The 17,048-nt window shown below is 41.4% G+C and overlaps 1 protein-coding gene across 1 annotated transcript in view; it reads right to left on the bottom strand.

The window, feature by feature from the left end:
* LOC132778354 (leucine-rich repeat-containing protein 37A-like) overlaps positions 1-17,048 on the bottom strand; it is a 59,782-nt gene that overhangs the window by 9,714 nt on the left and 33,020 nt on the right. Inside the window, exons 10-14 of the mRNA XM_060781230.2 lie at positions 15,369-15,476; positions 11,490-11,527; positions 8,930-8,969; positions 6,582-6,730; positions 4,544-4,597 (exon numbers count right to left, since the gene is read on the bottom strand). Coding sequence (XP_060637213.2) covers positions 4,544-4,597; positions 6,582-6,730; positions 8,930-8,969; positions 11,490-11,527; positions 15,369-15,476 — 389 coding nt within the window. The remainder of the gene's footprint in view (positions 1-4,543; positions 4,598-6,581; positions 6,731-8,929; positions 8,970-11,489; positions 11,528-15,368; positions 15,477-17,048) is intronic.

Genomic DNA, 17,048 nt, shown 5'->3' with positions numbered 1-17,048 from the left:
AAGGTTGTTTTATTTTCTATTCTGTTCCTTTCTTGAGAACTCGTGGCATTTCAGATCAAATACAACAACTGTTGTGAAGTTGCTGGTGAACACATGTGAACACACTCAGATGTGCTGCCAAGTCTGACATGGGATGGGATGGGTCAAAGGCTTAGGTTTTCTTTATATGGACAAGTCTTCCTTGCTAGACCCCAAGTAAACCCTGTTTCCTTTTGTAACATGTTTGGTGCTTTCTTCTTCATGTTTCTTACTTTAATATTATATGAGGGTTGAATGAAAAGTTATGCCTCCACCTTCGTAACTCCTCAACAGATGGCAGTACTGGTTTGCGGCAGGTACTGGCTTGTTCAGTAGACTCTCCTCTACAGTTCAGTTTTGGCAGAAAGCCTTAGCATTGAACGGTTGTGTTGTTAAAGGGAAAAGTATGGAACCCTAAGTAGATGGTTGGTCAATGCGACTTAAGCAATCTGCAGTCATTGAATTCTTGACAGCAGAAGGTGTCATCCCAAAGGAGATTAATCAGAGAATGCAAGCTGTTTATGGTGATTGTGTTGATGTGAGTACTGTGCATTGTTGGGGGAGTAAGTTTAAAGATGTTGAGGTGGGAACATTTGACTTGCATGACAAACAAAGAATTGGACGTCCTGTGACAACAACCACCGAGTTTCACAAGCAAAGCATTGACAGATTGATTCAGGACAATCTGGTGATTGTGTTGATGTGAGTACTGTGCGTTGTTGGGCGAGTAAGTTTAAAGATGTTGAGGTGGGAACATTTGACTTGCATGACAAACAAAGAGTTGGACGTCCTGTGACAACAACCACCGAGTTTCACAAGCAAAGCATTGACAGATTGATTCAGGACAATCTGGTGATTGTGTTGATGTGAGTACTGTGCGTTGTTGGGCGAGTAAGTTTAAAGATGTTGAGGTGGGAACATTTAACTTGCATGACAAACAAAGAGTTGGACGTCCTGTGACAACAACCACCGAGTTTCACAAGCAAAGCATTGACAGATTGATTCAGGACAATCTGGTGATTGTGTTGATGTGAGTACTGTGCGTTGTTGGGCGAGTAAGTTTAAAGATGTTGAGGTGGGAACATTTGACTTGCATGACAAACAAAGAGTTGGACGTCCTGTGACAACAACCACCGAGTTTCACAAGCAAAGCATTGGCAGATTGATTCAGGACAATCTGGTGATTGTGTTGATGTGAGTACTGTGCCGAGTAAGTTTAAAGATGTTGAGGTGGGAACATTTGACTTGCATGACAAACAAAGAGTTGGACGTCCTGTGACAACAACCACCGAGTTTCACAAGCAAAACATTGACAGATTGACTCAGGACAATTGTCGTATCACTCAGAGAGAAATTTCAAGCAAGTTAAAGAGCACATTTTAAGGACTATTTCTGCATTTGATTTATTAAAATATTCCCATCCATACCCAAGTAACTAAGGTGGAGGCATTACTTTTCATTCAACCCTCGTAGTGCCCATGCATTCATGTTCTGTTTCTGCCTAATGGTTTGCAGTCTGGTCTTAGGCATTCGTATCTCTCAGATTCTGAACTAACATAGGAGGAACAATTCATTACTACACTTCAAAATGTATTTATTTAATTTCATTTGTATTATGCCATTCTCCTAACATAGGACCAACAGTTACTTTACTGCAGGATTCCTGTGAGAAAAAGGAGGCAAGATAGTTTGCAAAGGAATCACCCCAAGCCCTGTTAGACTCGGGGAAAATATGTGTTGTGGATTCATATCTTCTCTTCATTTACCCTGTCTATTTGTGGAGTTGGTTATTCATGGATTTGATTAATACTTTCCTAGACATTTATAGGGCTTCCGAGAGACTTATTTTGCATAGAATTATGGAACAAATAGACCCATGTCTGATTCCACAGCAAGCTGGCTTCAGGAAAGGCAAAAGCTGCACATCGCAAGTGCTGAACCTGACTCGGCACATAGAAGATGGCTTTGAAAGGCAGCAGATCACAGGAGCTGTCTTCATAGACCTATCAGCAGCTTATGATACTGTAAACCCCCGCCTCCTCTTGAGAAAAATATAATATCACAAAGGACTACCACCTCACCCGCCTCATAGGAAATCTGCTACAAAACAGGAGCTTTTTTGTTGAGTTCCAGGGCCAGAGAAGCAGATGACGGAAACAGAACGGCCTGCCTCAGGGGAGCATGCTTGCTCCATCCATGTTCAACATCTACACAAATGACCAGCCACTGCCAGAAGGGACAGAGAGCTTCATCTATGCTGATGATTGTGCCATTACTGCTCAAGCAGGGAGCATTGAGATGGTTGAACAGAAGATCTCCGAAGCTCTAGGCGCCCTTACCGCCTATTACAGGGAAAACCAGCTGATCCCTAATCCATCTAAAACACAGACATGTGCTTTTCACCTTAAGAACAGACAAGCATCCCGAGCTCTGAGGATTACCTGGGAAGGAATCCCACTGGAGCATTGCAGCGCACCCAAATACCTGGGAGTCACTCTGGACCGTGCCCTGACCTACAAGAAGCACTGCCTGAATATCAAGCAAAAAGTGGGTGCTAGAAACAATATCATACGAAAGCTGACTGGCACAACCTGGGGATTACAACCAGACACAGTGAAGACATCTGCCCTTGCGCTGTGCTACTCTGCTGCTGAGTACACATGCCCAGTGTGGAACACATATCACCACACTAAAACAGTGGATGTGGCTCTTAATGAGACATGCCACATTATCACAGGGTGTCTGCACCCTACACCACTAGAGAAACTACACTGTTTAGCCGGTATTGTACCATCTGACATCCGCCAGGAAGTAGCAGCCAGTAGTGAAAGGACCAAGGCAGTGACATCTTGAGCTCATCCCCTGTTTGGGTATCAGCCAGCACGTCAACGACTTAAATCAAGAAATAGTTTTCTAAGATCTACAGAGACACTCGCTGGAACACCTCAGCAAGCGAGAGTCCAAAAGTGGCAGGTTCAAACCTAGAACCTCAATCAATGTCTGATACCAAATGAGAGACTCCTCCTGGGCACACAGAAAACTGGGTGACTTGGAAGGTGCTGAACAGACTGCGCTCTAGCACCACGAGAAACCTTAAGAAATGGGGCATCAAAGTGGAATCCACGACATGCGAGTGTGGAGAAGAGCAAAACACTGACCACTGCTGCAATGCAACCTGAGCCCTGCTACATGCACAATGGAGGACTTCCTTGTGGCAACAACAGAGGCACTCCAAGTGGCCAGATACTGGTCAAAGGACATTTAGTCAACTACCAAGCTTGCAAACTCTGTGTTTTTGTATGTTTGTTTGTTTGTTCTATAACTGTAATATAACTGTTCGGTTGCCTGACACGATAAATAAATAGGGCTTCCAGTGTGATTCTATGGTCAACTTCAGCCAGAACTTCTTGACAGAACCAAGCTAGAGGATTCAGAGCTTCCTGGAGAGGCATCCTTTCGTTAAAGAAAATAATGTCGTTTTTTTTTAATTATGGGTTTTCTACTTTCACAAGGGTCCTGTGTCCCTAAGCCCTAAGAAAGTGGAGGCCGTTCTGCATTTTACTATGGGTGATATACTGAATAATAATAATAATAATAATAATAATAATTTATTTTTTATTATTATTATTATTATTATTATTATTATTATTATTATTACTGAGTAGACACTATCAAGATCTCAGCTTGGTGCCCTTTGAAGTTCTGTACTCTATACCCATAGCCAGGAAATACTCTTTGCATAGCAACAACATCAGCAGAGGGAGTTATGGAAGGATGCAATAAAGAAGCACAAGGGCAAGGGTAAGAATTGGGTGCTCACCCTTGCTTTTCATTTTTCAGTAACAAAGGGTTTCTCATAGTTGCTCATTTGGGAATTACTGCCAAGCAAATTAGATGCACCATACTCAGGTGCTCTCCTCCCCAACAGAACAGACTTTGCACTTGTTTTCTGCTCAGTCACAGAAGGCGTCAATCTGGCTGCTGAACTGGTTGAGTTTCTCTTTCTTTCCACACCACAAAAGAATTTTAATGATGGATTAATCCATCCTTCATTTTCCCCAGTCAGGCATGGTGGGGAATCCCATCCAAGAGACTATTAGGGACACATTTAAGCCTGTATTCACTCCAAAATCCAATTAATTATAAGCCACATTTCAGAGCAAATAGGTCTTTCTGATGATTATTTTAAAATTATAAAGCTACAATACATAATTACATTTTTTTTTAAAAAAAAAAAATTGCAGATAGATCGATCCAAGCAGTGTCTAGGAGCAAGCTGGTTTTTGTCCAGTAGTTCCATTTTTCCAATTTTTTTTGCTTTGCATATGGCAGACCACTCTGTTGAGCCATATTGTGAACAAACCTGGATGGTCTCCAGTTGTTTTGCATTACAATATACATCAATCCCAGACAACATAAAACCAATCATAAAACTGTGGGAGCCCTCTTCCCCTAAGACCGGATAGTACCAGAAAGTAAACCTCAAAACTAACAGGCAAGATTTAAACCACATCAGGTTACTTACAATTTGACTGAACTGGTCTTTGGTGCAGGAGGAGGCTCAGCCACCACTGGGGGTCTGGTAAACAGAAAAACGGAAAGTTTGTATCGTCTATACAAAAGCCGCATTGAATGTTTGCCGTGTATGTGTGCTGTGATCCGCCCTGAGTCCCCTTCAGAGTGAGAAGGGCGGAATATAAATAAAGTGTTTATTATTATTATTATTATTATTATTATTATTATTATTATGTTTATGGAGTTTTCTACAGCGCAATCAGGGCATAGGCAGTTTACAACTAGGCATCATTTACTCAAGCCTGTTGTGATGAGGTTATAGAAGGCTGCTTTAGTTGAAAGTAGTAATACTTGCATTTATCCTGCAATGACCGATCTCATGGCCAATATTTTGTTAGCAAGTTAAATTAAGAATATTAATACTTAGTATTCCAAAACTGTATAGGTGGCAGTTTTGGGGGGGGGGGGGGGGGGAATCTTGCACTTTATAGTAAAGTGAAATGCTGTAACAAAGGAGTTGTCTACAACATCAAAACAACTCCTTTGCAATTTAGAGTATTCTGCCCTAAAACTGCCCCAGATTATCACCCTGTAGTGCCACACTTATTCATAATGTACTGCAGTGACACTGTGTTTGATGGCCATGTGTTTCCTCTGCCCAAATTCATATAGGAGCAATTTATTTTCCTCTTTCCCCTTAGCCACTCGCCATCTGAGTCTGGCCATGCATGAGCCCAAGGTTAAAGAGGTACATCAGGGCCCTCACAGTTGAAAAGACTAAATAATGATGTTGTTTCCCTTAAGGTCACTGCTGCTGTCACCTTTCCTGCCCAGCACCTCCCCAGGCAAAGCCCTCCTTGCAAAGTCATTTGCTCTGAAGTTAGTACCAGGTACCCAACCATGAGATCTACAGTAAGGGGGCACCCTAATCTAATCTAATCGGTTTGGGACCTGCCTACCTGCGTGACCGCATCTCCGTTTACGAACCCACGCGCTCCCTTCATTCATCCGGAGAGGCCCTGCTCGCGATACTACCTGCGCCGCAGGCGCGTTTGGTGGGGACGAGGGACAGGGCCTTCTCTGTGGTTGCCCCCCAACTCTGGAACACCCTCCCCAAAGACATTAGACTAACTAGCACCCACGTTGGCAGCCTTTAGGAAGAATCTGAAGACCTGGCTATTTCGATGTGACTTTCCGGAATAGGATAACCTCCAGCATTACGTCCCAGAAGCACTTTATTAGAGTTTAAGACTCTCTGCACATTGCACTTGCCCAGAAATCCAACATACCACCTGCCACACCCAGCACTTTTTAACCTGTACCCATCACTGGCCCGGCCCTAGTTTTTATTGCGTAATGATGTAATGTTTTGTTATTGCTTATGTTTTTAATTTGCTTTAAATTGTATTGTTATTGTTTTGCTGTTGTGTTGAGGCCTTGGCCTTTGTAAGCCGCATCGAGTCCTGTGGGAGATGCTAGCGGGGTACAAATAAAGTTTAATAATAATAATAATAATAATAATCTACACATTAAAGAAAACAACACTTGTCACCCACCAATCTGTGACTTTTTTAGGGGTATGGGCTTTTTTCTGCTGTAGACAACCCAAGAAACACATAATGCAAAATAAGCATATATTATTGTGCTTTCTGTACATATCCCCTTCTGTATCTATGAGCCAAGATGAATGAGGAAGAACCCACGGGGAGTGTTGAAGTTGCATCCCATTGAATGCTGACTGTTTAATAACCTGTTTGCCAGGCTTAGTTCTCCGCCTTGTTGCCCTTCTGGCAAAAATTAATATGGGGACACATTTTACGACTGTATCTCTCAACTGAAATTTATGCCAGTAGCTTAGCTTCATGGGACAGGAACTGTAAAAAGCGGGGGAAAGAAATCTATCACTACATGATCATTACAGATTTCTTTGGTTCTGTGGTTTCACCAGGGATCATACATGCAAAGACGATATTTATAGCCATAGGAGGGAGACAGTGAGGCACTGCCATTTACAGATATCTAGTAAGAGCACTTTTCAGCATTTATACCTTGCATTAGCCCAGTTGAATATGTCTTCCTCATCAGAGGACTCTGCATCATGCAGTTTATTAACCATGCTCTTCCTCCGTGTTTCATCCAAAGGCTGATATGTGTCTTTAAGCCAGAGAGGCTTATCAAGAGAAGAAGTTGCAGAAGACTAGATAGAAGGAAGAGCTGTGTGAGAATGGATCGCAAACAAAACGGCAAACAACTTCAGGGTTAGGATTGTCATAATGCTTGGCTATCCCCAAATTGTCCTCACCACAGGCCCATCTACACGAGAACCAAAATCTTGGACTGGTCTGAAGCATTACTGCTTGAGATTGGCCCTGAAGTGTTTATATCTCTCCACTCCTGAACTGTGGCAGCAGCAGAAGCACAGTCTTGACCATCTAGTCAAGTCGAACCTAGTTCCACCCTGCTAGATAGTCATCCTTAACTTTTGTATCCTTTGTTGCCAGAATGGCATCCAAAGAGCTCTAGAGCAGTCTTTCTCAAACTTCCTAATGCCTTGACCCCTTAATACAGTTCCTCATGTTGTGATGACCCCCAAACATAACATTATTTTTGTTGCTCCTTCATAGCTGGCATTTTGCTACTGTTAGGAATTGTAATGTAGATATCTGATATGCAGGATGTATTTTCATTCACTGGACCAAATTGGGCACAAATACCCAATATGCCCACATTTGAATACTGGTAAGGTTGGGAGGAGGATTGATTTTGTCATTTGGGAGTTGTAGTTGCTGGGATTTATAGTTCACCTACAATCAAAGAGCATTCTGAACTCCAGCAACGATGGAATTGTTGGCACACAGAACTTCCATGACCAACAAGGGTTTGGTGGGCATTGACCTTGAGTGTAGGAGTTTGTTGTTCACCTACATCCAGAGAGCATGGTGAACTCAAGCAATGATGGATCTGGACCAAACTTGACACGAATACTCAATATGCCCAAATGTGAACACTGGTGGAGTTTAGGAAAATTAGACATTGACATTTGGGAGTTGTAGTCGCTGGGATTTATAGTTTACCTGCAATTAAAGAGCATTCTGAACTCCACCCATGATTGAATTGAACCAAACTTGACACACAGAAGTCCCATGACCAATAGAAAATACTGGATTTTCTGATGGTCTTTGGTGACCTCTCTGACAATGTCTCGTGACCCCCCCAGGGGTCCCGACCCCCAGGTTGAGAAACACTGCTCTAGAGAGGGGTTCTGGTCATCACCAATGGTAGAAAGGATGCCCACACAACTTAGAAAGTGGAGAGGGAGAGGAGGGGACTATCCTCCTTCTCTCTCCAAGTTACGCAGGTACCTTTGCTGACATTATACACTATCCTAGAATACTTTTAGGGTGCCAAAATACACAAAATGATCAGGAAAAAAATACTCAAGGAGCATTTTATGTATTTTGACCTTTGCTGACATTAGCAAAGATGTCCAGCGAAGGTCAGGAGCTCTCTAGAGCTCTGTGACCACCTCTGCGGTGACAAAAGATACAAAATACAAGTATCATCCACAGCACTGCAGAGCACAAGAAAAACGAATGGCAGCACTGACTCATGTAAACAGTTGGGATTGTTTCTGAATTAGAACTCGTAGAAATGTCCACACCAGCCCTGAAAGGCTGCTGACTTCTGTTAATGTGGTGTAAAATAAAGTTAACCGATTTTACCCCACGTTATGGGTCAGATGTCCCTGGATATCATTTGGATGCACAGGAGCAATTTCTGGCCCGATTCAAGGTTTGTGACCCCTATATATGGGGCCAGCATAACAGTTTAGCAGCTGGGTTGCGGGGGGGATGGGACAAAAGGAGAGTATTGTCTCCTAAATAAGATCTAAATCTTTCTCCTGTCTCCAAATATCCTAGTTTTACAGTAATGTGAAACATTAGATTACCATTTTACAGGTTGGACATCCAAAGAAAAGAAGAAGGCACAATTCTACAAATGAATGATATATCTTCTGCAATGCTAAAAATTAGGGTACTGAAAACAATTTTGTTTGGTAGGCAGAATTCTTATATCTTCATTTTTGCTCGTGCACACACACCCACACACCCACACACATACACACACACACACACGCTGCACTACTTGACCACAGCATTCACCATCTTGTCATCAGGATGAACAAAAATGGGGAAACTTATTATCCAGCATTTATGATGGACCATTTTCCAGCTTTCCAAAAACAATCATTTTGTTTTTCATTTGTGACAGAGTGAGACTTGCTCCAGACCACATCAATTCTAAAACACAGATGAGAATGCAGCTCTACATCTCTCACATTGAAGAGGAAGAATGAAGTTCAAAATCATCATGTTGTCCTTAAGGAATTACTCACCTGCTCATCCACTGATCCCTTCTTTCTGCCCCAGAATCCCCTTTGGAAGAGAATAAAAATAGAAATAAAAATCTATCTAATGGTAGTTTTAGGATGATATGAAGAATCAGCTAACAATGTGTAAGTGTTTTCAGGACCGGAAATATCACAGGTCTCACAGGCATGAGAAACATATCCATTCTCATGTTACCAATAAAACTGCAATTTTGTATTACCCGTATATTTTGGCATATATGACGACTGGGCGTATAAGACAACCCCCAACTTTTCAAGTTAAAATATAGTGTTTGGGATATACTCGCCGTATAAGACTATTCCTCTTCCAACACACACCAAATAATTTTTTTAAAGCATCAGATTTGATTTCAACATGGCAATTTTCCTATTACTGTACCTCCTTCTCTGTCTTTCAGATCTCGCACATGCGCACCTGCACCATTTCACTGCAGTCTTTAGGAGCGAGATCTGAGAGGCAGAGGAGGAGGTACAGTAATAGGATACAAGGGCAGGCCAGACACGTAAAAGAGGTGTGTTTTTCTGGGCCCAGAGCCACTCTATCTCTTTTTTCCATACTCCGGGTGCCCTGGATGCCTGCAGCTTGCTCCGCCTTTCCCTTACACCTTCCCAGTGAGGTGTCCCTTCACCTCACCATCAGGACCGCATTAAGTCCATGAATCCTGATGAATGGATTTTCTTCTACCGTACTTGTACAGCATTGCCCTTAATGCTTTCATACAGTTGCTGCAGACGGCAGGGACGCGGCCACTGCCATTTTTGAGCTCCCCCCACCATATGTAGCAACCACAGATTCTCCAATCCGAATTGGAAGTTTCAGCACCTGCTCTATAAGACGACTCTCGGCGTATAAGACTACTCCTGCATATAAGACGACTCCCATGCATAAGGCTACTCCAGCGTATAAGATGACTCCCATGTATAAGATGACTCCTGCGTATAAAACGACCCCTGATTTTAAGAAGATTTTATTGGGTTAAAAAGTAGTCTTATACGCCAGAATATATGGTACATTTCACACTCTGGATTTTGCATCAAGTTATACTACTTTACACAGGGAAAGTTAATTTTAATTGCAGTTTCGAGGCATAATTTCAAGTGATCAATCTTTCTTTAGATATTGTGAGAGTGTGGAGGCTACTAAAGAGTTTACCCTTTCAACACAGAGCACAAAAAATAAAGAATAAAGATAACACTATGTAACAAAATTTGAAAGATTTTCTGTTCCTGGTTTGAAACTGTTATTTCCTGTTGAATTTTGTGGCACTTACATTGAACGTGGCTGTTATACTTCAGAAACTTTGTTTTGTGGCTGCCACAAACTATGTTGAATTGGTTGAGATTCTATGAGATATTCATTGAAAAACTATAGCAAAATGTACTGCAGGATGTCTCACAAAAACATTTTTTTTGCAGTTTAATAAACTTATTCCATGTTTTTATGATAGAATCAATTAGGAAATGACATTTATAACACAGGAACAAAAATAGTGTTACACAGTGTAATTGTGTGTTGAGGTCATCCACAACACATCAGGAATAGGATGATGTTCTGAAGCCCATCATCCTTCCCTTTACTCAGGTATGGATAGCTTCAGCATGCAACAAGAGTCAGTTTTCCTAACAGGAATGCTCCCAGCTTTGCTCGCTGTGTTCAAGTCTATTTATGTGGACACAGGGCTCTGGTATGGATTACTGGCTGTGTTTTTCTCTACCAGCCCATTTGCAGTGTATTGCTTGGCATCTACATATTCTCTGCTATGTGTGCAGAAGAAGAAAAAAAAACAATACAAAGGCACTTCATCATAGTTCAAATGGTTCACTGTATTTTGGACACAATACAGTGCAAATCTCTGCAACTGGGATGTTTTGTAGAGTTCATTGTCAAGAGTTCTGTAGGCAGGGTGGAGAAAAGAGGAAGGTTTGGGTGCAAAGAGATATGTTCCAATAGACAAAGAACAAAACAATAAATAAATAAATAAATCAGTGCACAGATCTTAGCCAGTTCTGTCATGGCTCCATCCTATGAAATCCTGAGATTTGTAGTTAGGTGAGCTGCACGGAATTCTCTTCCAGAGATCGAGGTTGAACATCTCTTGAACAATATCACTAAAATACTAATCAAATTACAGACCTTGGTTCTTTACTATACTATAAGTCTAAGGATTCCAAAGAATGAAGGCACGACAGTTAAGCTGGCAAGGAACCAATGTAAATTATGTACTGAAACTAAAGAAATCTGAGGACAGACTCACAAAAGAACTGGGTTTTTTTTCATGTCAGGAGCAACTTGAGAAACTGCAAGTCACCTCTGTTGTAAGAGAATTGACTGTCTGCAAGGATTTGCCCATGGGACGCTCTGATGTTTTTGATGTTTTACCATCCTTATTGAAGGCTTCTCTCATGTCCCCACATGGGGAACTGAAGCTGACAGAGGGAGCTCATCCGCGCTCACACATCAGTCCTGCTGGAACAAGGGTTTAGCCCACTGGGGGCTCCAAAACAAAACAACTAAGCAAATGAGCCATTTTATGGCGCAAATTACCGTCTTTCGCCTCCTTCCCTTGAGCGCTGCGAACAGATCTGTTGAACAAAACAGGGAAGGATGGTAAGCAACAAAGTCTCCATAATTTCTCATATGATATCAGTGATAGGGGGAAGGGTTAAAAACAAGAACTTGGCTGGCCAGCATAATAATAATAATAATAATAATAATAATAATAATAAGCATCATCATCATCATCATCATCATCATCATTATCTTTATTTATACCCCACCACCATCCAGGCCCGTAGCGAGGGGGTGGTTTTAGGGGTTCAACCCCCCCCCGAAATGTTTCAGATTTTTTTTTAAAAAAACTGGTTTACTCATGAATTTTAACTGGTTAACCAAATCCCCCTGCTAAGTCTATGAGATGCAAAAAATTAAGAGTCCCTCTAGAACTGTAAGCACTATCTCAAGCAAATATTGACAATTTATTCACACTGTCATTACTTGCAGCAATAGCCGATGTAGTGAAGCAACCAAGTTGGGGGTGTGTGTGTTGAGTGCTCTCATTAAGGAGGCCAGACTTGATGGAGGTGGCTGACAGGGGTGGAGCTGCAAGCTATTGAAGGTTGCTCTGCCGACCTGCTGTGCTCTTTGCTTCAGCGTGAGCTAGGAGGCAGGTTTCAACCACTCCCCTCCGAAATTTTCAACCCCCCCCCCAAAATTTTCAACCCTCCCCGAAATTTTCAACCCCCCCCCCCCCTGCCGAAATTGTCAACCTGGCTATGGCCCTGCCACCATCTCCCCTAAACAGGGACTCAGGGCGGCTTACATGAGGCCAAGCCCAAACAACATATTACAGCAGAATAAAACCAAAAAGCGACAAGCAAGAACATCCTAATTACATAAAAACATATGAATACATTAACAATATAACATTACAATAAACACAGTCACAGTGACAATGGGCGGGCCACATGTGCAGGCCAAAATGTTAAAAAAAAACTCAGGTGAAACAAGAAGAGGAGCAAGTTATTTGCAATTTATAAGCCTCATCTCAAGCTCATCTCAAACTGCTTTTGTGAAGTGCAACAGGTGGTCTGTAGGTTATAAACAAGATAAGTTCTGTAGGTTTGTTATTAAGTTGAATTTGTATGGACAAGAATAACGGGATCCCCAATGATATTCAAGGCATCCTGAAAATTTAATCTACTATAAAGGAAAGAATGACAGATTTTTGATTATGAAGAAGACAGCGGTAAGAGAGTAGGAAGCGTTAGAGCTTTCTCTCTTTTCTTAACTTTTTTTTATCTTTTTGCTTTAATTCATTCGACGCCTGCTTTTCTATTTTAGTCTAGGTTAGGGGGAATTTTTTTAACATCATAGAAACTTTTTGTATTAGATAATTACCGAAGAACACAGTATAATAGGATGCTAAAATATTTCTATTTTATATCCATTATTTTATCCCTCCCCACTCCTCACACTCTAAGTTGGATAGATAGATAGATAGATAGATAGATAGATAGATAGATAGATAGATAGATACAGATAGATAGACAGACAGACACACAGACACACAGAGAGAGAGATACAGAGCGAGAGCGAGAGAGAGAGATAGGGTTGAATTTGTATGTAAGTTGCAACAGGTACATTTTAAAGTGTAACCCCAGCCAATTTTAGTTAGTTTGGATAGCAAGGGGAAGAGTTAACACCCCTGTAATATTTGTCTTGCTGTCTCTGCCCCTGTTCAGAATATTTCACCCAACTTTCTGTCCCTGTAATGATTGGATTGTGAAAATTTTGGCTTGTTGGGGAAACAAAGATTGGTGATAAAGCTTCAGTTCAAGAGTGAATTTCCCTTCCTGGCATAGATTTCTCTAATTTCCTGTGGTCTCACCATCATTTGTAATTAGGAATTGTATGTAAGTCGGATGTTTGTAACTTGGGAACCGCCTGGATTTTATTTTATGCTGAGGAAAAAGCAGAGCTTGAAAAAACCATTGTATTTTGGACTTCAACTCCCAGAAATCCCAGTCAGCTTACCAGCTGTTCAGAATTGTGGGAGCTGAGGTCCAAAACACCTGGGAGACCAAAGGTTGGGAAACATTGCTCTAGTTCTCTGCTTCTCAAACTGTGGGTCCCAACTTCAAATGGGGTCCCCTTAGGTCAATGTTGGGGTCACAAAAGATTTTGCAAGAATAAAAGTTTTCTGAATGTCATCTAGTGGCAGTTTAGACATTGACACAAATCTGTTATGCAAGGTTTACAGTGTACACTACAGAAGTCAGCTGTATTTCATAAAAAGGAAAATCAACCTGTTTAGTAAGCCTTGAAAATGCTAATTGTCAATAAAAGTTTGATTTTATAACTGTTTTATATACCTACTAGCCGTCCCCTGCCACGCATTACTGTGGCCCAGTCTGTGTGTATATATTTGTCCATATGTGATTATGTGCATGCGTTGTAATGTATTCTTTATTTTATTTTATTTTTGGCTTTTTAAGTCTCTTCCGCTGTGTTTTTCAGTGTTTTAATGAGTGATGGTCACTCATTGACCTGATAGGTGTATTGTGTCCAAATGTGGTGTCAATTCATCCAGTGGTTTTTGAGTTATGTTAATCCAACAAATGAACATTACATTTTTATTTATATAGATATACTTGGGGCCACGTAAAAATTTATCTGGTCAAAAGAAGTCCTAATTGGAAAAGTTGAAAAAGCCCTGTTCTAGATGGCACCTTTGAGAAGCTGGCTGTGAGCTTTTGAAAGTTGTAGTTCAAGAAACTTGTGCAGGTACAGATGTACCAGGAGCTCCAATTTTATTTGCTTTGCATTGAATGTTTGTTTGCAGTCCTGAGTTTCAGAGACTCTGCAGATAGGTGGCTTCTTTTGGTTGCAGTTATAGGGCAAGCCACCTGTCCGTCATTGTTAAGTTTTGGTCCTGCCCCCTGCTCAGAGTAATTGGGAGGGGAAGTGAGCCATTTTATTAGTCAGTCTCAGCCAGGTTAGCCTTTGTATAGGATGTGTGTAACTTTACCTGTACAAAGGCTTCGAGCTTTAAGAATTTCCAGGGTTACAGAAATTCCAACAGAAACAGAAGGGAAAGAAATCCAGAGGAGAACAGCTTTAAGAGACTCCTAAGGAACTCCATGGAAGCATTCCCTCAGCTTTGGGAATTCCCAGGAAACAGCCCTAAAGACTAAAGAACTCCAGCTGGAAAACATCCACTGTCTTGCTGGTAGGTCCACTCGGCGTCCGAGAAGCAGTTCGGCCCAGTAGCGGAGCCCAGACCAGTGAGGGTTGGATTTCAGTCAGCCTGGGAGAAGTTAAAAGGTTTTTTTTTCCTTTAAAGAAGAAGTTATTGAAGATAGTTGCCTGTCCTTCGTGGGCAAGTTTAGGAATTCACCAGTTCCCTAGAAGCTTGGAATTATTTGCTTTACTTTGCTGAAGATAAGAGAAGTTCCTGTTTGATGTTCATTAATAAAAGACTTTGTTGTACTTCTCAAGCCATCTGAAGATTCTTTGTAGTGGAAACTTCTGAGAGCTTCTCCTTAGGCCCCTGGCTTCCCGCTGGGCAAAGGTTACACATCCTATTTTTAAAGCCAATCAATTACAGGCCCAGTGACGACAGAACAAAACTATTTTTGTTTCTTAACCTCTATGTGTCATTCAGCAGTGGTCATTGGTTCTTTGCAGACACTAGTTTTGAGCCTTGGCTTAGAAACAGATCTACTGAGAGCTGAGGTAGAATTCAGTCTGCTGCAAATTCAAGCACACTATATGGGATATTTAACTATATATTATATTTTGAGGGCATTTCCCCCTTAACAGCAGTATCTTGTGTCTTTTGGTGACTTTCACTTGTTATCCCATTAAGAATTGCAGATTAATAAACTAAAATGTAAATTGCTTAAACATGCATTTCAGGCTTACCTCGTACAGTCCTATTGCCAAAATGATAAGCATTATTGCTGCTGTCACTGAAATAGCCAACAGTATCTTGTTGCCATATCCATATTCTGGAATTCCCTGCCTTGCTATCTGCAAGAAAGAAAGATGGGAAGAGGAAAAATGCTTGTGTTTCAATGAACCCATTAAATCAAAGGATTCATACACTGTTGACTCACCACTCAGCTATTACTTTAATATGTCTGTTCTAGTTAGGACCATCAACATGATTCAGACCAAAGTATTTTGTTGTTACTATTACCATGTAGCTTTAATTTATTTTTCTTCATTTCTTGTTAGATCTCGTGTTGCGTGGGGCAGTTTTGTACAAAATGAGTATACACACAAATGGTTTAAGATTTACATTCCTTCATAAAATCAAACTGTCATTCAATAATTCAGGCTCGAAGACCATGAGGTTTTTTCTGCCCAGTGAGATATTGCAACTCATTGGATATAAACTCATTTTATGGCCTACCTTCAACTTTAAGTTAACTAGAATTACAGGTTTATTCTTTAGGAAACCCTGCAAAGCTTTCCCACTGTTAATAAAAGTTCACTCTCTGAAATACCATATATTCCGGCATATAAGACGACTGGGCGTATAAGACAACCCCCAACTTTTCCAGTTAAAATATAGAGTTTGGGATATACTTGCTGTATAAGACTACCCCTCTTCCAACACACACCAAATAAATTTTTTAAAAGCATCAGATTTGATTTCAATATGGTAATTTTCCTGTTACTGTACCTCCTTCTCTGCCTCTCAGATCTCACACATGTGCACCTGCACTGCTTCACTGCAGTCTTCAGGAGCGAGATCTGAGAGGCAGAGGAGGAGGTACGGTAATAGGATACAAGGGCGGGCCAGACAGGTAAAAGAGGTGTGTTTTTCTGGACCCAGAGCCACTCTATCTCTTTTTTCCATACCCCGGGCACCCTGAACGCCTACAGCTTGCTCCGCCCTTCATTTACACCTTCCTGGTGAGGCGCCCCTTCACCTCACCATTGGGACCACATTAAGTCCACGAATCCTGATGAATGGATTTTCTTCTATCATACTTGTACAGTGTCGCCCTTAATGCTTTCATACAGTTGCTGCATACGGCAAGGACAGGGCCGCTGCCATTTTTGAGCTTCCCCCACAATATGCAGCAACCACAGATTCTCCAATCCGGATTGGAAGTTTCAGCACCCGCTCTACAAGACGACTCCTGCCATATAAGACTACTCCCACATATAAGACAACTCCCACTCCAGCGTATAATACGACTCCTGTGTATAAGACTACTCCCATGTATAAGACAACTCCCGTGTATAAGATGACCCCTGACTTTTGAGAAGATTTTCTTGGATTAAAAAGTAGTCTTATACGCCAGAATATACGGTACTTGTGGACTTTTGTACGAAACCTTTCTCCTTTCCCTCTTTGCTTATTCTTTGCTTTGATTAGCTATTTTTTGGCCTCTCTTTATCTTTGGCTTCTGTTCCCCTTTATTACTTTTGGTTAGAATTGCCAGGTTAGGATTTCGTGGTGAAACTTCCTCAAACAGCCCCTTTGTAATGTTATGGGGTGGATCTTGCTGATGCTATGAGCGTTATGCTCCATGGGGAAACTCCTAGTGATACCAGAGAACATGTTGCCTTCAACACATAGATGCACAA

This window comes from Anolis sagrei, chromosome 6, assembly GCF_037176765.1.
Source record: "Anolis sagrei isolate rAnoSag1 chromosome 6, rAnoSag1.mat, whole genome shotgun sequence".
Lineage (NCBI taxonomy): Eukaryota > Metazoa > Chordata > Lepidosauria > Squamata > Dactyloidae > Anolis > Anolis sagrei.
This window is presented reverse-complemented; position numbering and strand designations above follow the sequence as displayed.